At 37.3% G+C, this 15588-nt stretch overlaps 1 protein-coding gene across 2 annotated transcripts in view; it reads left to right on the plus strand.

Annotated features, from left to right (window-relative positions):
• Positions 1 to 15588, plus strand: part of SUMF1 (sulfatase modifying factor 1) — a 90498-nt gene that overhangs the window by 14243 nt on the left and 60667 nt on the right. For both annotated transcript variants that reach the window (XM_025451212.2, XM_049098306.1), the window contains exons 2-3: positions 3679 to 3852; positions 7754 to 7828. In XM_025451212.2, the coding sequence (XP_025306997.1) occupies positions 3679 to 3852; positions 7754 to 7828 (249 nt within the window). The remainder of the gene's footprint in view (positions 1 to 3678; positions 3853 to 7753; positions 7829 to 15588) is intronic.

Here is a 15588-nt window from a genome sequence, read left to right on the forward strand (position 1 = left end):
ATTTCTCTTAAATACATTAAGATTTGTTTTGTGGCCTAACATGTGATGTATCCCGGTGAGTGTTACCTGTGCACTTGAGAAGAATGAGTTTCTTTTGTTTTTAAATGGGATGTTCTGTATATGTCTGTTAAGTTCATCTGGTCTAATACATTGTTTAAAGTTGCTATTTCCTTACTGATTTTCTGTCTGGGAGATCTGCCGTTGTATTGGATGTAAGACGGTATGAAGTCCCCAATTATTATTGTATTGCTATCTGTTTCTCCCTTCAGGTCGGTTAATATTTGGTTTATTTATTTAAGTGCTCCTATGTTGACTGCTTAAATTTTTACAAATGTTATATCCTCTTGTTGGATTGGCCCCTTTATCATTATGTTGTACTTCTTGTGTTTTATTGTAGTCTCTGTTTTAAAGTTGAGTTTGTCTGCTATAAGTATAGCTACTCCAGCTTCCTGTTGGTTTCCATATTCATGGAGTATCTTTTTCCTTCCCTTCACTTTCAGTCTCTGTGTGTCCTTAAATCTAAAGTGAGTGTCTTCTGGACTGCATAAAGATGGATCTTGTTTTTTAATTTATTTAGCCATGCTGTGTCTTTTGACTGGAGAACTTAGTCCATTTACATTTAAAATAATTATTGATAGATATGTACTTACTGTCATTTTGTTAATTGTTTTCTGACTTTTTTGGTTATTCTTCTGCTCCTCTTCTGTTCTCTTGCTCTCCTTTGTGGTTTGATGGCTTTCTTTAGTGGTATACTTATATTCCTTTCCCTTTATCTTTTGTATATTTACTAAGGTTTTCCCCTTTGTGATTACCATAAGGTTTATATATAACAACTTATACCTGTAATATAAGATATAAGTTTTAAGTAGATAACTCAAGTTTGATTGCATTTTAAAGTTTAACATTTTTACTCCCTACTGCCATGTATTATGTTTTTGATATCTCTTTTTTTATATCTTTTCATCTTGCTTATCTCTTAGCTAATTATTGTAATGAGCTATTTTCACTACTTTTGTCTTTTAACCTTCATGCTAGCTTTTATAATTGATCACAGTGTTTATATTTATAAACATTATATATTTCCTTCACTTGGGACTGTTTAATATTCTGTTGTGTGGATGGCCCACAATTTACTTAACCCATCCACTACTGATGGACATTTAGGTTATTTCCAGTCTTTTAATGTTAAAAACAGAGCTGTAATGAGTTGCATTGGATACCAAAGGCTGGTTTCAGAAAGTTCAGTAGGTGCTTAAATATTTGCTGAATGAATGACTGAACAGAAGATAAATGGCTTAGACAGGAGCAAGAAGGGATGTAAAAGGATGAGACTGGAGACAGTGTGACTAGTTGTGAGGCTCCTACAGTTGTCTGGGAATAAAAAGAGGGGAGAGATCATTGGGACATATATTTAGGAGATCCAGTAAGATGGAGTGACCTCTGTAATGCTGGGATTAGGGGACAGAAGTAGTCAAGCATGATTTCTTAGAGTAATAGTAATACATTGGGCATTTATCCATATGTCACGGATGAAAAGAACTTCATTTTCATTGGGAAATATATGCACAGAATTAAAGACTAGCAAAGATGGTCAATGGAAATAGAAAGTAAGAGTCGATGACTGTTGATTGCTACTTTCCATTTCTTTTAATCTTGTTTTTTTTTAAGATCTTCTGGTGTTATTGCTAAGTCACGTTTTCTGTTTTTATTCCAACTAGTTATCTTTCTTTGGCTTCCTTTTTTTTTTTTTATTCTTCAATTTGAACTCTTATTTCATAGATTAGAGGCTTCATGATTCTTATGTCAATAAATTGATTTTTCATTCAGCTGATTGGAAAGCAAGATACTGTGTCTGCAGAATATATTTCTGACAGATGGTATGATTGTGTTCTTTTTTTAAAAAAAAATTGAGATAGAGTGACATACCATAAAACGTACCCTTATAAATTGAACAATTCAGTGTTTCCTAGTTCATTCACAAGGTTTCACAACCATCATCAGTAATTCCAGAACATTCCATCACCCCAAAAAAGAAACCCATATCCATTAGCAGTTATTTCCCATTTCTTTTTCCCTCCCACTCCTGGCAACCACTAATACACTTTATGTATCCTTGGATTTGTCTGTTCTGGGCATTTCGTATGAATGGAGTCATACAATATGTGGCCTTTTGTGAGTAGATTCCTTCACTTAGTATAATGTTTTCAAGGTTCATCCATATTGTAATATGTATTGGTACTTTGTTCCTTTTTATGGTTGAATAATATTTCATTTAGTGGATTTACCATATTTTGTATATCATTTGATGGACTTTGGAGTTTTCATTTTTTTGGCTATTATGAATAATGTTGCTGTGAACACTTAAGTTTTTTTCATGGACATTTTCATTTATCTTAGCTATATATCTGGAAGTGAAGTTGTATCATATGGTGACTCTTTATTTAGATTTTTGAAGAACCAGGAGACTTTTCTGAAGCAACTACATCATTTTACACTCCTACCAGCAATATATGAAGGTTCTAATTTCCACATCCCTGTCGATACTCGTTATTGTCAGTCTTTTTGGTTATAATCATGCTAGCGAGCATGATGTATAGTCTCTTTTTAGTTTTTACTTATATTTCCCTAATGATTCATGATGAGCATAGGCTTGCATTTCTTTTCTATTTTTTTTTAAGATTTTATTTATTTATTTGAGAGAGAGCAAGCACAAATGAGGGGGCAGAGGCAGGGAGAAGCAGACCCCTGGTTGAGTAGGAAGCCTGATTCAGGGCTTGATCCCAGGACCCCGAGATATGACTTGAACTGAAGGCAGACATTTAAACAACTGAGACACCCAGGTGCCCCAAGCCTGCATTTCTTAACCGAATATTTTTGGTGCAATCTTTAGGCACTGTATTTAGTGCTGGAAATACAGATGTGAACAGGGCAGTCCACTGGCCTCTTGTAGTTTAGAGTTTGTGTGAGACAGTAGATAGGATTAAAGTAATTGCAATTAGAGTTTTAATAAGGAATCAATTAAGGACAAGGATATAATAAGGACAAGACATAGTTCCTTATTAAGCTTTTTAGATATTCTACTTCAATGATTTAAGCTTTTTCTATTTCATTGGAGACCCACATTTACTTGGTGGTTTTTAAGAATATTATATACGACATGTTTTGCATTTGATCTTAAAAATGGTTCAAAAGAAATGAGAGCATGTTAAAGGAAAAAATATACTCAAATGTATAAAGAAGTGGAATATCTCCCTGCTTTTGTACTCCAGAAATTAGCAGTTTGGTGACTATTGCTCCGGACCTGTTTCCATGGCATATATTGAGTAGAGTTTAGAATAAAGAACTACTTTCCTAAAGAATTTTCATTTTTTCCTTTTTTAAATATTTGCTTATTTAAGTAATCTCTATACCCAGTGTGGAGCTTGAACTCATGACCCATAGATCAAGTGTCGCATGCTCTTCCAACTAAGCCAGCCAGGCATGCCAAGAATTTTCACTTCTTTTTGAGGCTAGTCCTTCTTTCTTAGGAGCATGGAGTGATTCTAGTGATTGTACAGTGATTTCTGTGGTGGGTGTCTGAAATCTGCTGGGTGTTTACTGTGTGCTAAGCACTCTGCACTTTGTATTAGTCCACTTTGGCTGTGATGGCATGACTCCTCATCTCCCCTTTCCCTGCAGATGGTCCTCATCCCCGCTGGAGTGTTTACAATGGGCACAGATGATCCTCAGATAAAGCAAGATGGGGAAGCACCTGCGAGGAGAGTTTCTATTGATGCCTTCTACATGGATGCCTATGAAGTCAGTAATGCTGACTTTGAGAAGTTTGTGAACTCCACTGGCTATTTGACAGAGGTAATAGGGTTGGGATGGGGTGGAAGAACTTGTTCTTTTCCAATGTCGTTTAACCAGTTTTTCTTGGATGCCCAGTACTCTGCTCAGCAGTTAATATATATTTCATCTAATCCAGTTCTCTTAGCAAACCCACGAGGTCAGTTATTTTTCAGGTAGTGAACTAAAGATTAGAAAAGTGGTTTGCCCTGAGTTGGCACAGCTAGTTAGTGGTGGAGCTAGGATTCAAGCCTGGGCAGTGAGATGCCAGGGTCTGTGTTCTTAACCATCATGCTGTATTGTGTCAGTGCTTTAATATGCCAGAGAGTGCCATTGCCTGCACAGGCTTTTTGAGATCACAGATAGCATCTAAAGTAAGGCCACTTTTCCCTGTCAAAAAAAATTACACTTCGATTGTTCAGCAAGCATTACATATTTCATTAAGCAATAGATGCAGAAATACAGCTTTTCATTTATGTGGTTTTCTTTTCTTTCTTTTCTTTCTTCTTTCTTTCTTTCTTTCTTTCTTTCTTTCTTTCTTTCTTTCTGAGAGAGAGATGGAGGGAAAGAAAAAGAGAGAGAAAACATGTGATGAGAGAGGGCATGCAGAGGGAGAGGGAGAGAGAGAGAATCTTAAGCAGGCTCTATGTCCAGTGCAGAGCCTGACACAGGACTTGATCTCATGACCCTGAGATTATGACCTGAGCTGAAATTGGGAGTTAGACACCCTACTGACTGAGCCACCCAGGTGCTCCTGTGGGTTTTATTTCAATGCCTGACAACTCATAGGCTCTCCTATAGCAGTTCCAGGTTATTCTCTGGTCACTGAATCCCAAAACAAGGTTCTGGAAGTAGATACTTCTTCTAAAAGGGAATGGGAAGGAGATTTTCTAGTTTATGAAACTTTCTCTAAGTGTTTAAAATATACTTGTTTTGTAGGCTACCCATTTTCTCTCACCAAAGGACTTTACTCTTGCCTTTATAGTGTGTGAATTCCTTGTTTTGTTTTATTTACCCTCAACCCCAGCCCCAAACATCATTTTTTTTCTTTTAAATAAAAAGTAATTTGAGACATCATTTTTCTTCTTTTTTTGTTTTTTATTCTTTTTATTTTTCTTCTTTTAAATAAAAAGTAATTTGAGAGTACATGCTGAAAGCAGAACGACTTTCAAATTTGATTTTGTAGCATCACAGTCCTTTGGAATTTCCTAAAATATACAAAGCAGTTTTCTCTTTTCTACCTGTTTATAGTAAACAGAAGTCCCTCTTCTTTTTGTTTCATATAGATTGTCTCAGGTCAGTTTCCTCAAGAGTCTATGTAAGTCTACCCTCAAACCAGGGTTCTCCATAAAGAAAATAGAATAAACAGAACTTAGGGCATCCAGGAACGTAGATGGAGAAAAATGACATCTGGCTTTTTGCTACTCTTTGACTGAAATTTAGCATTTCCTTCAATTATGAGACAGATGATAAACCATAGTAATAGTAGCAGTACCTATATGTTTGTCACCAATAGAAATCACAAACATTTTTGTCATGTATTGTTGTTGTTGTAGATATCTTGAAATATTGTTTGCATTCATCTCCACTTTAGAAATGATGATAATTATGAGACCTTCTACTAGATCTTCTTTAATATATTAATAAAGAACATGTATATATTACTACAGCACAAACTTTATTAATATTTTGAAATAACTATTTTTCTTTGAAATCATACTGATTTTGTTTTATGCATTTAAATATTTCATTCTGAGAGGGTGGCCCCTAAGATTCACCATACTGCCAGAAGGGTCAGGGCACAAAAGTATTAAGAACCCCTACTTTGGATAAATGTTTCATATTTTTATGATATCTTACAGTTTTTTTTTTTTTTCTGTCCCTCCACCTTCATTTTATATCATACTCCACTTACTGTGTTCAAGCCCATCTGGTCTTGTTTCTATTCCTTGAAAGCTCAGCATTTTTTTCCATCTTGAGGTCTCGGCTCATATTTTTCTTCCCCACTTAGAATTTCCTTCTTCCCTTGCCTGATCCCCTTTTACCATGGCTGGTCCTTCTCATTCTTGAGTTATCTCAGCTAAATGTTTCCTTCTCAAGGAGACTTCCTCTGCCCATTCTATTAAAGAGAGGCTTTTCTTGATACTCTTTACAAGATCAAGTAAAGTTGTAATTATTTTCTTCCTTTCTTTCTCTGACTTGATTTTCGTCTGTGCCCCCACATGTAAGTGCTATGAAGATAGGGACTGTGCCTCTTTACTATTACCTTGTATCTCTATCACTTAGTTCATAGTCAGGCACAGAACAAGGGTGGGTGCCCAAACAATTATTTTTTTAAGATTTTATTTATTTGAGTGAGAGAGAGAGAATGCACAAGCCAGGGAGGAGACAGAGGGAAAAGCAGATTCCCCATGGAGCAGGGAGCCCACCCGATGCAGGGCTCAGTCCTAGGACTCTGGGATTGTGACCTGACTCGAAGGTAGACTCCCAACTGACTGAGCCACCCAGGTGCCCCTAAACAGAACACGTTTGATGCATGTTCATTGGATGAAGGGATGATTTAGGTGCTTAGGCACTTACCCACGAGGGAAAGAGGAAAAAGAGCAGGGGTGAAGAATAGATGACAGGCGCTGATCAGGGAAAGGAGATTGAGGTGTTTGTAAGGCCTAGCAGGCAGTTAATATCATCCACTGAGGAGAGGCCTGTCCTAGAGGTAGAGATGTGAGAGTCATTTGACATGCATGCTGCTGATCATTAAAGCAATGAGATTGAAGGAGGTTGTTTAGCCGCAGGTTAGTGTATCTCAAAGTGTGATCTCTCTGATCACTTATATAGAATCACCAGCTGAGCTGTTTGCACATGCAGGGTCCTTGGCGTGACCCCAGACCTCTAGGATCAGAATCTCCAGGATCAAAACTCTAGTTTGATAAACTGGCCAGGTGATCTACACTGCACAAAGCCTGAGAGCCATGGGTGCAGAAAAAGAGCAGAGGGAGGGCAAGGACAGAGCACTAGGGAGCAGCAGTGTTCTAGGGGCTAGAAGAAGAGCCCATGTAATTCAGAAGATGAGTAAGAAGAGTCAGAAAGAGGAGGGAACCTAGAAGAGCAGAATCATGGAGACCACGGGATTAATATGGGCATTTGAAGAAAGAGGTCACGTGCAACAAATAAAACGATGTAGATGAAGACTCGAGACAGTAATGTTAAATGAAAATAATCAAAGTACAGATTTCCATCTGATGCTTCACTTGGCCACTTGAGATTTGTAAACATAGTTGACCCCTTAGTAGAACTGGAGTGTATCAGAGTATCAGCAAACAATGTCATTTAATTCTTTTAGCTGGATTATAGGAGCAGAACAAAGGACAAAGGTTGGTTATGTAATCTGACATGTAAAGAATACTATTGTTTTCCAAGTCATTTGGAATACTTGAGGAGATGTGTTTCCATCAACAGGAGCAATCACATTCTCCAAAGCTAATCTCCTCGAGTCTGCATTCTTATCAGCTAAATGAACCTGGAAAGACAGTGGTCTCTGTACGTGATTGACATTAACCTGTTTTAAGAGGAAGCCAGATGCTTTTAAGTCATTTCTGAATCCTCTGGGAAGTCAAAAGAAAAACTGAAGCTGAGGATACCTGGTGGTTCAGTGGTTGTCTGCTTTTGTCTCAGGGCGTGATCCTGGGGTTCTGGGATCGAGTCCTGCATTGGGTTCCCCATGAGGAGCCTGCTTCTCCCTCTGCCTATGTCTCTGCCTCTCTCCCTATGTCTCTGTTGAATAAATAAATAAAATCTTTAAAAAAAAAAAAAGTTGAAGTTCATTTGGACAAGAAGAATCACTTTTACAGTGCACACAAGGAAAATGGTACATGTGAAAAATGTTGTTACGACCTTTCTGGATTTTAATTTTCTTTTTTCCTTTTAGGCTGAGAAGTTTGGTGACTCCTTTGTTTTTGAAGGCATGTTGAGTGAACAAGTGAAGACTGATATCCAACAGGCAGTAAGTAATGTTTAAATAGGCTCTTAAATTTCTCTACTGTTTGTTAGAAAGGGTCTGGTTCGAAAACTCCAAACTACAAATGCCACCCTCCTCAGCACCCTCACACTTAACCATTCCTGCACTAGATTTGCCCAGGAGAGCCAGGGCCCCATATCTTGAGGAAAATAGCACATGTCCAGGACAGTATCTGAAGAAGTGTTGGGTCTGATTTAAGTTTCTGTCTTGTGCACCTGAGTGCCACATTTTGTTGCTGAGGAGGCCTCAGCTGGGCTATGGGCGTTTCTGGGTTTCTTTTACTTGTAGTCATTTCTAGAATGGAGGGTTAAATGTGAATATTTTTTTAACTTCTGTACTTCCAGCTTGATGTAAGTGGAGAGAGAGCTTCCTATGGAAACATTCATGAATTCCTACGATCAGAATGGTATTCATGAAAGGGACCTTTTGCTCTGGATATTCATAGGAAATTGCACCTTACCACCCAGGGTGCACCTGCTTTCATGGAGAGGATCCTGGGAATGTGAATTAGGTGTATTTTTCTCAGAAATCATGGCAACAGTGGACTGGGCTTCCATAAGCACCTGTGTGGTGAGTGGAACTTGGGATTTGTGTATGTTGGAATATTTGTTTACACCCATGTCTCATAAGGAGGCTGAAAACAGAAAAACAAGGAAAAGAGTGTAGGTAAGTTCAGAGGTTGAGGGTTCACAAAACAAAGAGGGTAGGAAATGCAGAAGAGGCAGGAGGTAGTGAGAGGAGAGAGGAAATGGGGTTAGCCTTCCTTGCAAGGGAGACAGATTAAGATACAGAGATTGAAGACAGAAATTCAACCCTAATCTTCTTTGTTACACAAGTTCCCTTTCAATTGCCTGAACTTGGTCTTTATGTGTTGGCGTCACTGTTCTTCTCCTTTGCAAGCAGCAGTGCCAAAAAATTTAAACCGTCCTGGCTCCCGTTTTCTTTCTTTTGAAATGAACATAGCAAAAGTGGTGGGGGAGAGTGAGGTAAAACCAGACTTGCTCTCAATTCATTTATCGGAGAATCAGGCCACTTTTTTGTATGTATTTTACATAAATGTTTTTAAAACATGACCGAGCTGGGTTTAAATTTCAGGTTATTTTGCTCATTACACGTTTTTAATTTATTTTATTATGTAATCTGATACACCTCTTATTTTTTTATTATTATTATTTTTTTAAAGGGCTTTGAGGTCACGGTGGCCTAGTGTTGATGAGCCAGCAAGTCAGGATGTGGTGCCTTGTTTTAAGATATGGAGTTCAGATGAGGGAGGGCCTTTGTACTTATTTTTGTAATTTGCTCTTTCAGATACGGGGCCTCTTGTCACTTGAGAACTTCCAAACACATTAGGCATAAAGGCAAAGGCAGATTATTGCTAGGCTCTGAAGGTGCCCTGTGAGTACCTAGCGAAGTGTGTGTGCTTGTAACTAGGATGATAACAAGCAGCTCTCATAGGATCCTAGTGTTGGTCTCTTGCTTAAATGCTCATAATGGAAAAGCAAACCTTTTAAGCATGTTTAGAAAGGGCTGGAATGAATAAAATGAATCTGTTGATGATTTGAGAGCACTAAGTTTTTGTTTTTAAACCCCTTTTTAGGACTGACATACCCTCATGCACCATACCTTTTTTTTTTTTTAGGATTTTATTTATTGATTTGGGAGAGAGTGTGTGAACAAGGGGAGGGGCAGAGGGAGAGGGAGAAGCAAGCTCCCTGCTTAGCAGGGAGCACAACACAGGGCTCCACCCTAGGGAATCCCGGGACCCTGGGGTCATGACCTGAGCCAAAGGCAGATGCTTAACTGCTTCACTGACTGAGCCACCTAGGCACCCCTACCAGACCTTTTATTTGCCCAGTGTTTCCAGAAGTATAGGACATGGGATGGTCCAGGAGAAGATTTGAAGTGAAATAGGAGATGAGTTAAGGTGGTATATGGCAAAGCATAAGATAGTCCTGAATCACGGAGTGATCAAGATCCCTTTTCAGATCTCTTTCAGGACTTGTATAAGTCAAGACAGAAGTCTCATTTAGGGGCATAGCATGTCATTAACACTCAGCAACACTTGTTAGTCTCCTTTTAAACACACAAAATGGGCCTTGGAACCTTGCCTAGGCTACAGTAGCTAACTAGAATTTAGTAATATTGTTTACTTCCATGTAATTTTATGATACTGTTTATTTTCATGTAATTATTTTAAGTGTTTCATATGACTTTTAAATAAATGTATTTTAAATGTCATCATAAATGTTCTTTTTGTGATAGGTTATATCAGTGATATGAATTTTCCTTAAAAAAGAAACAAACACACAAAGCAAATGTTTAGCTTACTAAGTTATCCTAAGGTGAACATCACCTGAATCAGAGTTAGAACTTCTCTGCATGCTCTGGTAACCGCCCCCCCTCCCCGCCCCCCATGAGCCACAGCCTTATTACCCTTCTCTGTCCCTAAAGTTGCCATTATCCTACTTTTTTTCTTTTCTTTTTTTTTTTTTTAAGATTTTATTTATTTATTCATGAGAGACACAGAGAGAAGCAGAGACATAGGCAGAGGGAGAAGCAGGCTCCCTGTGGGGAACCCGATGCAGAACTTGATCCCAGAACCCCAGGATCATGCCCTGAGCTGAAGGCAGATGCTCAACCAACCACTTAGCCACCCAAGCACCCCTATCCTGCTTTTTAAAGTAAATGCTTCCCTGTACTTCTTTATAGTATTATCACCAGGTGTACATCCCATGGCTACCATAGTTTAATCCTATCCTTTAAAGGGTAAACTTGTGTCTTTCAGGAGTCTTAATTGTAGGTTTCCTTTCCTTTGCTCCATTCCCCTCCTCTGCCCCACCCTAGTTTTATCCCTTACAGTTTATCTCTGAGAGAATCCAGGGCGATTAACCTGTGAACTTTCCCATGGTCTGAATGCTGTTTGCACACTCATGGTGCAGCTCACCTGTTTTCCCTGTCCTCTGCATTTCCTACAAACTGGAAATCGTCCACAGGCCTGATCAGACTCGCACTTGAACCCTATGGCAAGACCTCAGATAGTGGCATTGGCTGTGCACATTGTTCTTGGGTTTTTGATGTTGTTATTCAGTTGTTCTGACTGGTTTTATGCACAGATTTGGAGAGATCTCAAAACTATGCTGTTGCTGCTGTCATCTTAGATTTTTTTTTTTTAATATAAAGTTTTGAGACAAAACGAACTGACTTTTACGGTTTGCTTACAAAAATACCTGATACTGTGTGAATTTAATGGTTTAAAACAGAGCCCATGTGCATGCTGAAATCTACTTATTTGTGATTATTATTTGAATGCCCAATTTGGAACAAGTGTCTTGGAAAGTATAACTATTAAATCCTATAAAGGATTAAGGCTAGTTTTTGTTGCTGTGTTTTTGTTTTGTTTTGTGGGTATTTTACTCAAAATAACCTTCTATTGTTGAAATAAAGGTAGTGTTTAAAATATTTAATATTTTAAAAGTATGCTTAATTTTAATAATTGTGTTATTAATATATCTCATAAATCTTTGACATGAGGGATGGCCATGAGTGGGGAGAAGACAGTTGCTCTTGGTGAGAGCCTGAGAAACAATGGTTATCTCTTGGTTTGTGGTTTGGCACTTTCTGAATTTGCTAACATTATAAGGAAACAAATTTTTGAATAGGTGTCCTTGATAAAGGAGGAGGGTAGGTTATTTTGAGTTCTTTTTAATCAAAAGCCGATTTCAGTGAGGAATCAGAATTACCAAGTCTTTTTTTTTTTTTTTTTTTTAAAGTAAAGAACAATTTTGGACAGCCATATCCTGCCCAAGTAATGCTGGGTGGTGTGTTATTTGGATGATGCTGGACCAGGACAAAAGGCAGGGAATAACACAGCCTGACTGTCTCTTATATAATCACAACTGGTTGAAGACTAGGCGAGAAAGAGAGCCATTAGTAAGGATGTGATTCAGTTACCTAAATGTGCATGGGTTGTAGTGAGAAATGCCTTGGGGCCCAGCAAGATTCTGAGGTCATATGCCAAAAATAATTTTTAGAAAAGCTTTAGTAAGTTAAATAGTGTAAGCCAAGCCAGAAACTGTTCAGAAAGGCAAGTTCTAGTACATAGGAAAAGTAAATTAAAATAACTCAAAACATGTGCCTGATGGATAAATGGCTCAACCTCATTTTTGATGCTAGAAGTTTTACTTTTCTGGTAGTGTAACCACCATTCCCTTGGACAGCCTCAGTTCGCCTTTGAGAATTTTCTTTTTTCACACGACCACCAAGACTTTTCTTTCTCAAACTGATTTTGGGGCTTGTTTATTCAGAAAAGCCATAAGGAAAAGATCACAGCTTTTAAGTGAGGGAGAACTGGTTTTAAACCTCAGCTCTGCTGTTAACCAGCTGGTTTTGAGAAAAGTCACTTAGCTTTCTTGCTACTTTTTTTTTTTTTTTTTAACTTCTCAAGTTTAATGCTTAGTTTTGAAATTTTTGGGCCCTCTTTTTTAAGCTGTTTGATCTATGGATTTCTTTCTAAATGATCCCTTTACTTCCACAAGTTTTGTAGTATATTTGTAATTGTTTATATCTAAATATTTTCTAATGTCCAACATCCTATCTCTTAGTGATTCTGTTTTTGCTTTATATATTTTAAAGCTTTGCTGTTAAGCTTAGCAGTGTACGTGCATAAATGTAGAAATGTATCTTTCTTGTTGAATTTGGTCATATAAGGATTCTGTTTTTCTCTAATAAGTTTTATTTTCAAGTGTATTTTTTTGTTATCTACAGCGGTACACAGATACAGCGGTTTCTTTCTTTAGTTTTTGTCTAACATATACTTTTCCATCTTTTCATTTCCAAACTTTCTGTATCTTGATGTTTTTAGGTATATCTCTTGTCAATAGTATATAACTGTTTTTAGAAAGTCCATTCTGACAGTCTTTGTCTTTTAGTCAAGTTTTTTTATGTTTATATACAGTTTATTATGATTACTGATATATTTGACTTTATTTCTACCATTTTATTCTTTGCTCTATCTACTGCCTGCATTTTCTCTTCTTTTTTCTTCAATTTCTAGGATGTTTTGCGATTTCTTCCTTATTCTAACTTTATTTGTCTCCTTAGAAATTATATACTATATGTCTCTTCATTTACTAGTTAAGCTATTTTAATACTCACATTTGTTTATTTTTTTAAGATTATTCATTTTTTTTCATAAGAGACACATAGAGAAAGACAGAGACATAGGCAGAGGGAGAAGCAGGCTCCCTGTGAGGAGCCCGATGTGGGACTTGATCCTAGGATCCCTGGATCACGACCTGAACCGAAGGCAGACACTCAACCACTGAGCCACCCAGGTGCCCCTGATATTTACATTTAAAGTCTAAATTTTAGTTCCTTAATTTTTCTGCTGTATAATACTAGGACCTTGCGATTATCCCCATCCAACTTATGTATTACTGATACGCACTATTTCATTCTTATTTGTTCTCTCCTTCCAGTTCTTAGATATTATTAATACATTTCTATATAATCAATATTTGGTTACTGCTATCATTACTACTATCTGTGCCCTCTTTTCTGTATCTCAGACAGAATGTATCTTCTGACTACAGGGCATCCTTTGGTAGTAAATGTTCTTATTATCAATTGTTTGAAAATATCTCTAATTTTGTTTTATTGTTAAAATGTTTTCACTATGTAAAAACTTAAGGTTGGCGGTTTTGTTCTCTCCATACACTGAAGGGATGATTTCACTGTCTTTTGGCTTTTCTTGTTGCCATGCATTCATAGTCTGTTGCTATTCCTTTGTAGGTGATCTGACTCTGGCTGCTTTTTTTTTTTTTTTAATTTTATTTATTTATTTGAGAGAGAGAGAGAGAGAGAGCGTGGGTGCACAGGTGGGGGTGGGCAGAGGGAGAGGGAGAGAACCTCAGGCAGACTCCCTGTGGAGCTCTAGTCAGGCCCAATCCCATGACCTTGAAATCATGACCTGAGCTGAAATCAAGTTGGTTACCCAGCTGACTGAGCCACTCAGGCACCCCTGGCTCTGATTGCTTTTAAGATTATCTCCTGTCTTTGTTATACATTTGGACTATGGTATTTATAGGAATTGATTTCTTTCATTTATCTGGCTTGAGTATCATTGGCCATCCTGGATCTGAGAACTGGCATTTTTATTTATTTATTTTTTATTTATTTATTTTTTTAAAATTTTTATTTATTTATGATAGTCACAGAGAGAGAGAGAGGCACAGAGACACAGGCAGAGGGAGAAGCAGGCTCCATGCACCGGGAGCCCGACGTGGGATTCGATCCCGGGTCTCCAGGATCACGCCCTGGGCCAAAGGCAGGCACCAAACCGCTGCGCCACCCAGGGATCCCAGAACTGGCATTTTTAAAAACAAGTCCAGACTATTCTTATTAACATTACTGTTTTGAATACTGCCTTTCCCTCATTCTTATTTACCTCTCTTGTGGACTCCATTTAGGCATTGGTCAGCTCTTGTCAGTCTTTCTTCTATGTCTCTTAAACCCACTTTTGAACAGATAGATATGTATTCCATTTATATGTTTAATTTTAATTTGTTGCTTTTGGGTTCTATCTTTGGTATTATTAGTAGTTGCTGTAGGGATTACCATGTGTGTACTTAACTTCTCATAGTCTATCAGAATTAACATTTTAACACTTCAAGTAAATATAAGTGCCTTATAACCACATATGTCCCTTTACCCCTATGCTATAGTTGTCATACATAGTACATCTGCATACATTGAAAAGATCCAAGATGGTGTTATAATTTGTGCTTGTGACATTCATGCATAAATATTTTTTCAATTTAAAGAAGAAAAATATTATATTTACCCAAACCATTTCTGTTGCTCTTTATTCCAGAAGTTTCCTGTTTTCCCCTGCTATCATTTCCTTTCAGCCTAAATAACTTCCTTTAGCATTTATTTGAGAACAAGTCTTATATCCATGAATTCTCTTACTTTTTCCTCATCTAAGAATATCTTCACATCTCCTTCATTTCTGAAAGATATTTTCACTGGATACAGAACTCTGGGTTGGCACATCTTTTCTTGTATCACTTTGAAAATGTAGTTTTAATTTTTTCTGGCCATTTGGTTTCTGAAAACAGCCACTTGAATCACTGTTCTCTTATATGTATTGGTGTCATTATTTTCTGGCTTCTTTGAAGATTTTAAAAAGTCATTTTTTTGTAGTTTGATTATAATTTGGACATTTGGACATTGTTTTCTTAGAGATTAGATTCTTCTATTTGTTGAAGTTCTTGTATCTGTGGATTTACGTCTTTCACCATATTGCGGGAGTTTTCATCCATTATGCCATGTATTTTTTTCAGCGTTTATGTCTCCTGTTTTTTGGGACTCCAGTACATGAGTGTTAGATGTAATCCTGCAGGTTCCTGAGGCTTTATTCATTGTTTTAAAATGTTTTTTTCTTTCTGTTCTGCAGATCGTGTACTTTCTATTGACATGTCTTCACGTTCTCTCTTTTTTCTGTCATTTTCATTCTGCTCTTGAGCCTATCCAGTGAGATTTAAAGATACTGTATTTTGCAATTCTAAAGTTTCCTTTTAAAATACATTTCTTATTTCTCTGCTGAGAACTCCTATCTTTTTATTCATTTTTAGAATATTTACCTTTACTTCTTGGCTGATGGTTATTATAATAGCTGCTTTACAATCTTTGCTAATTCCAACATCTGGATCATCTTGGGGTTACACTGGTTCATTTTCTTTTCC

Source organism: Canis lupus, chromosome 20 (assembly GCF_003254725.2).
Source record: "Canis lupus dingo isolate Sandy chromosome 20, ASM325472v2, whole genome shotgun sequence".
NCBI classification, from domain to species: domain Eukaryota; kingdom Metazoa; phylum Chordata; class Mammalia; order Carnivora; family Canidae; genus Canis; species Canis lupus.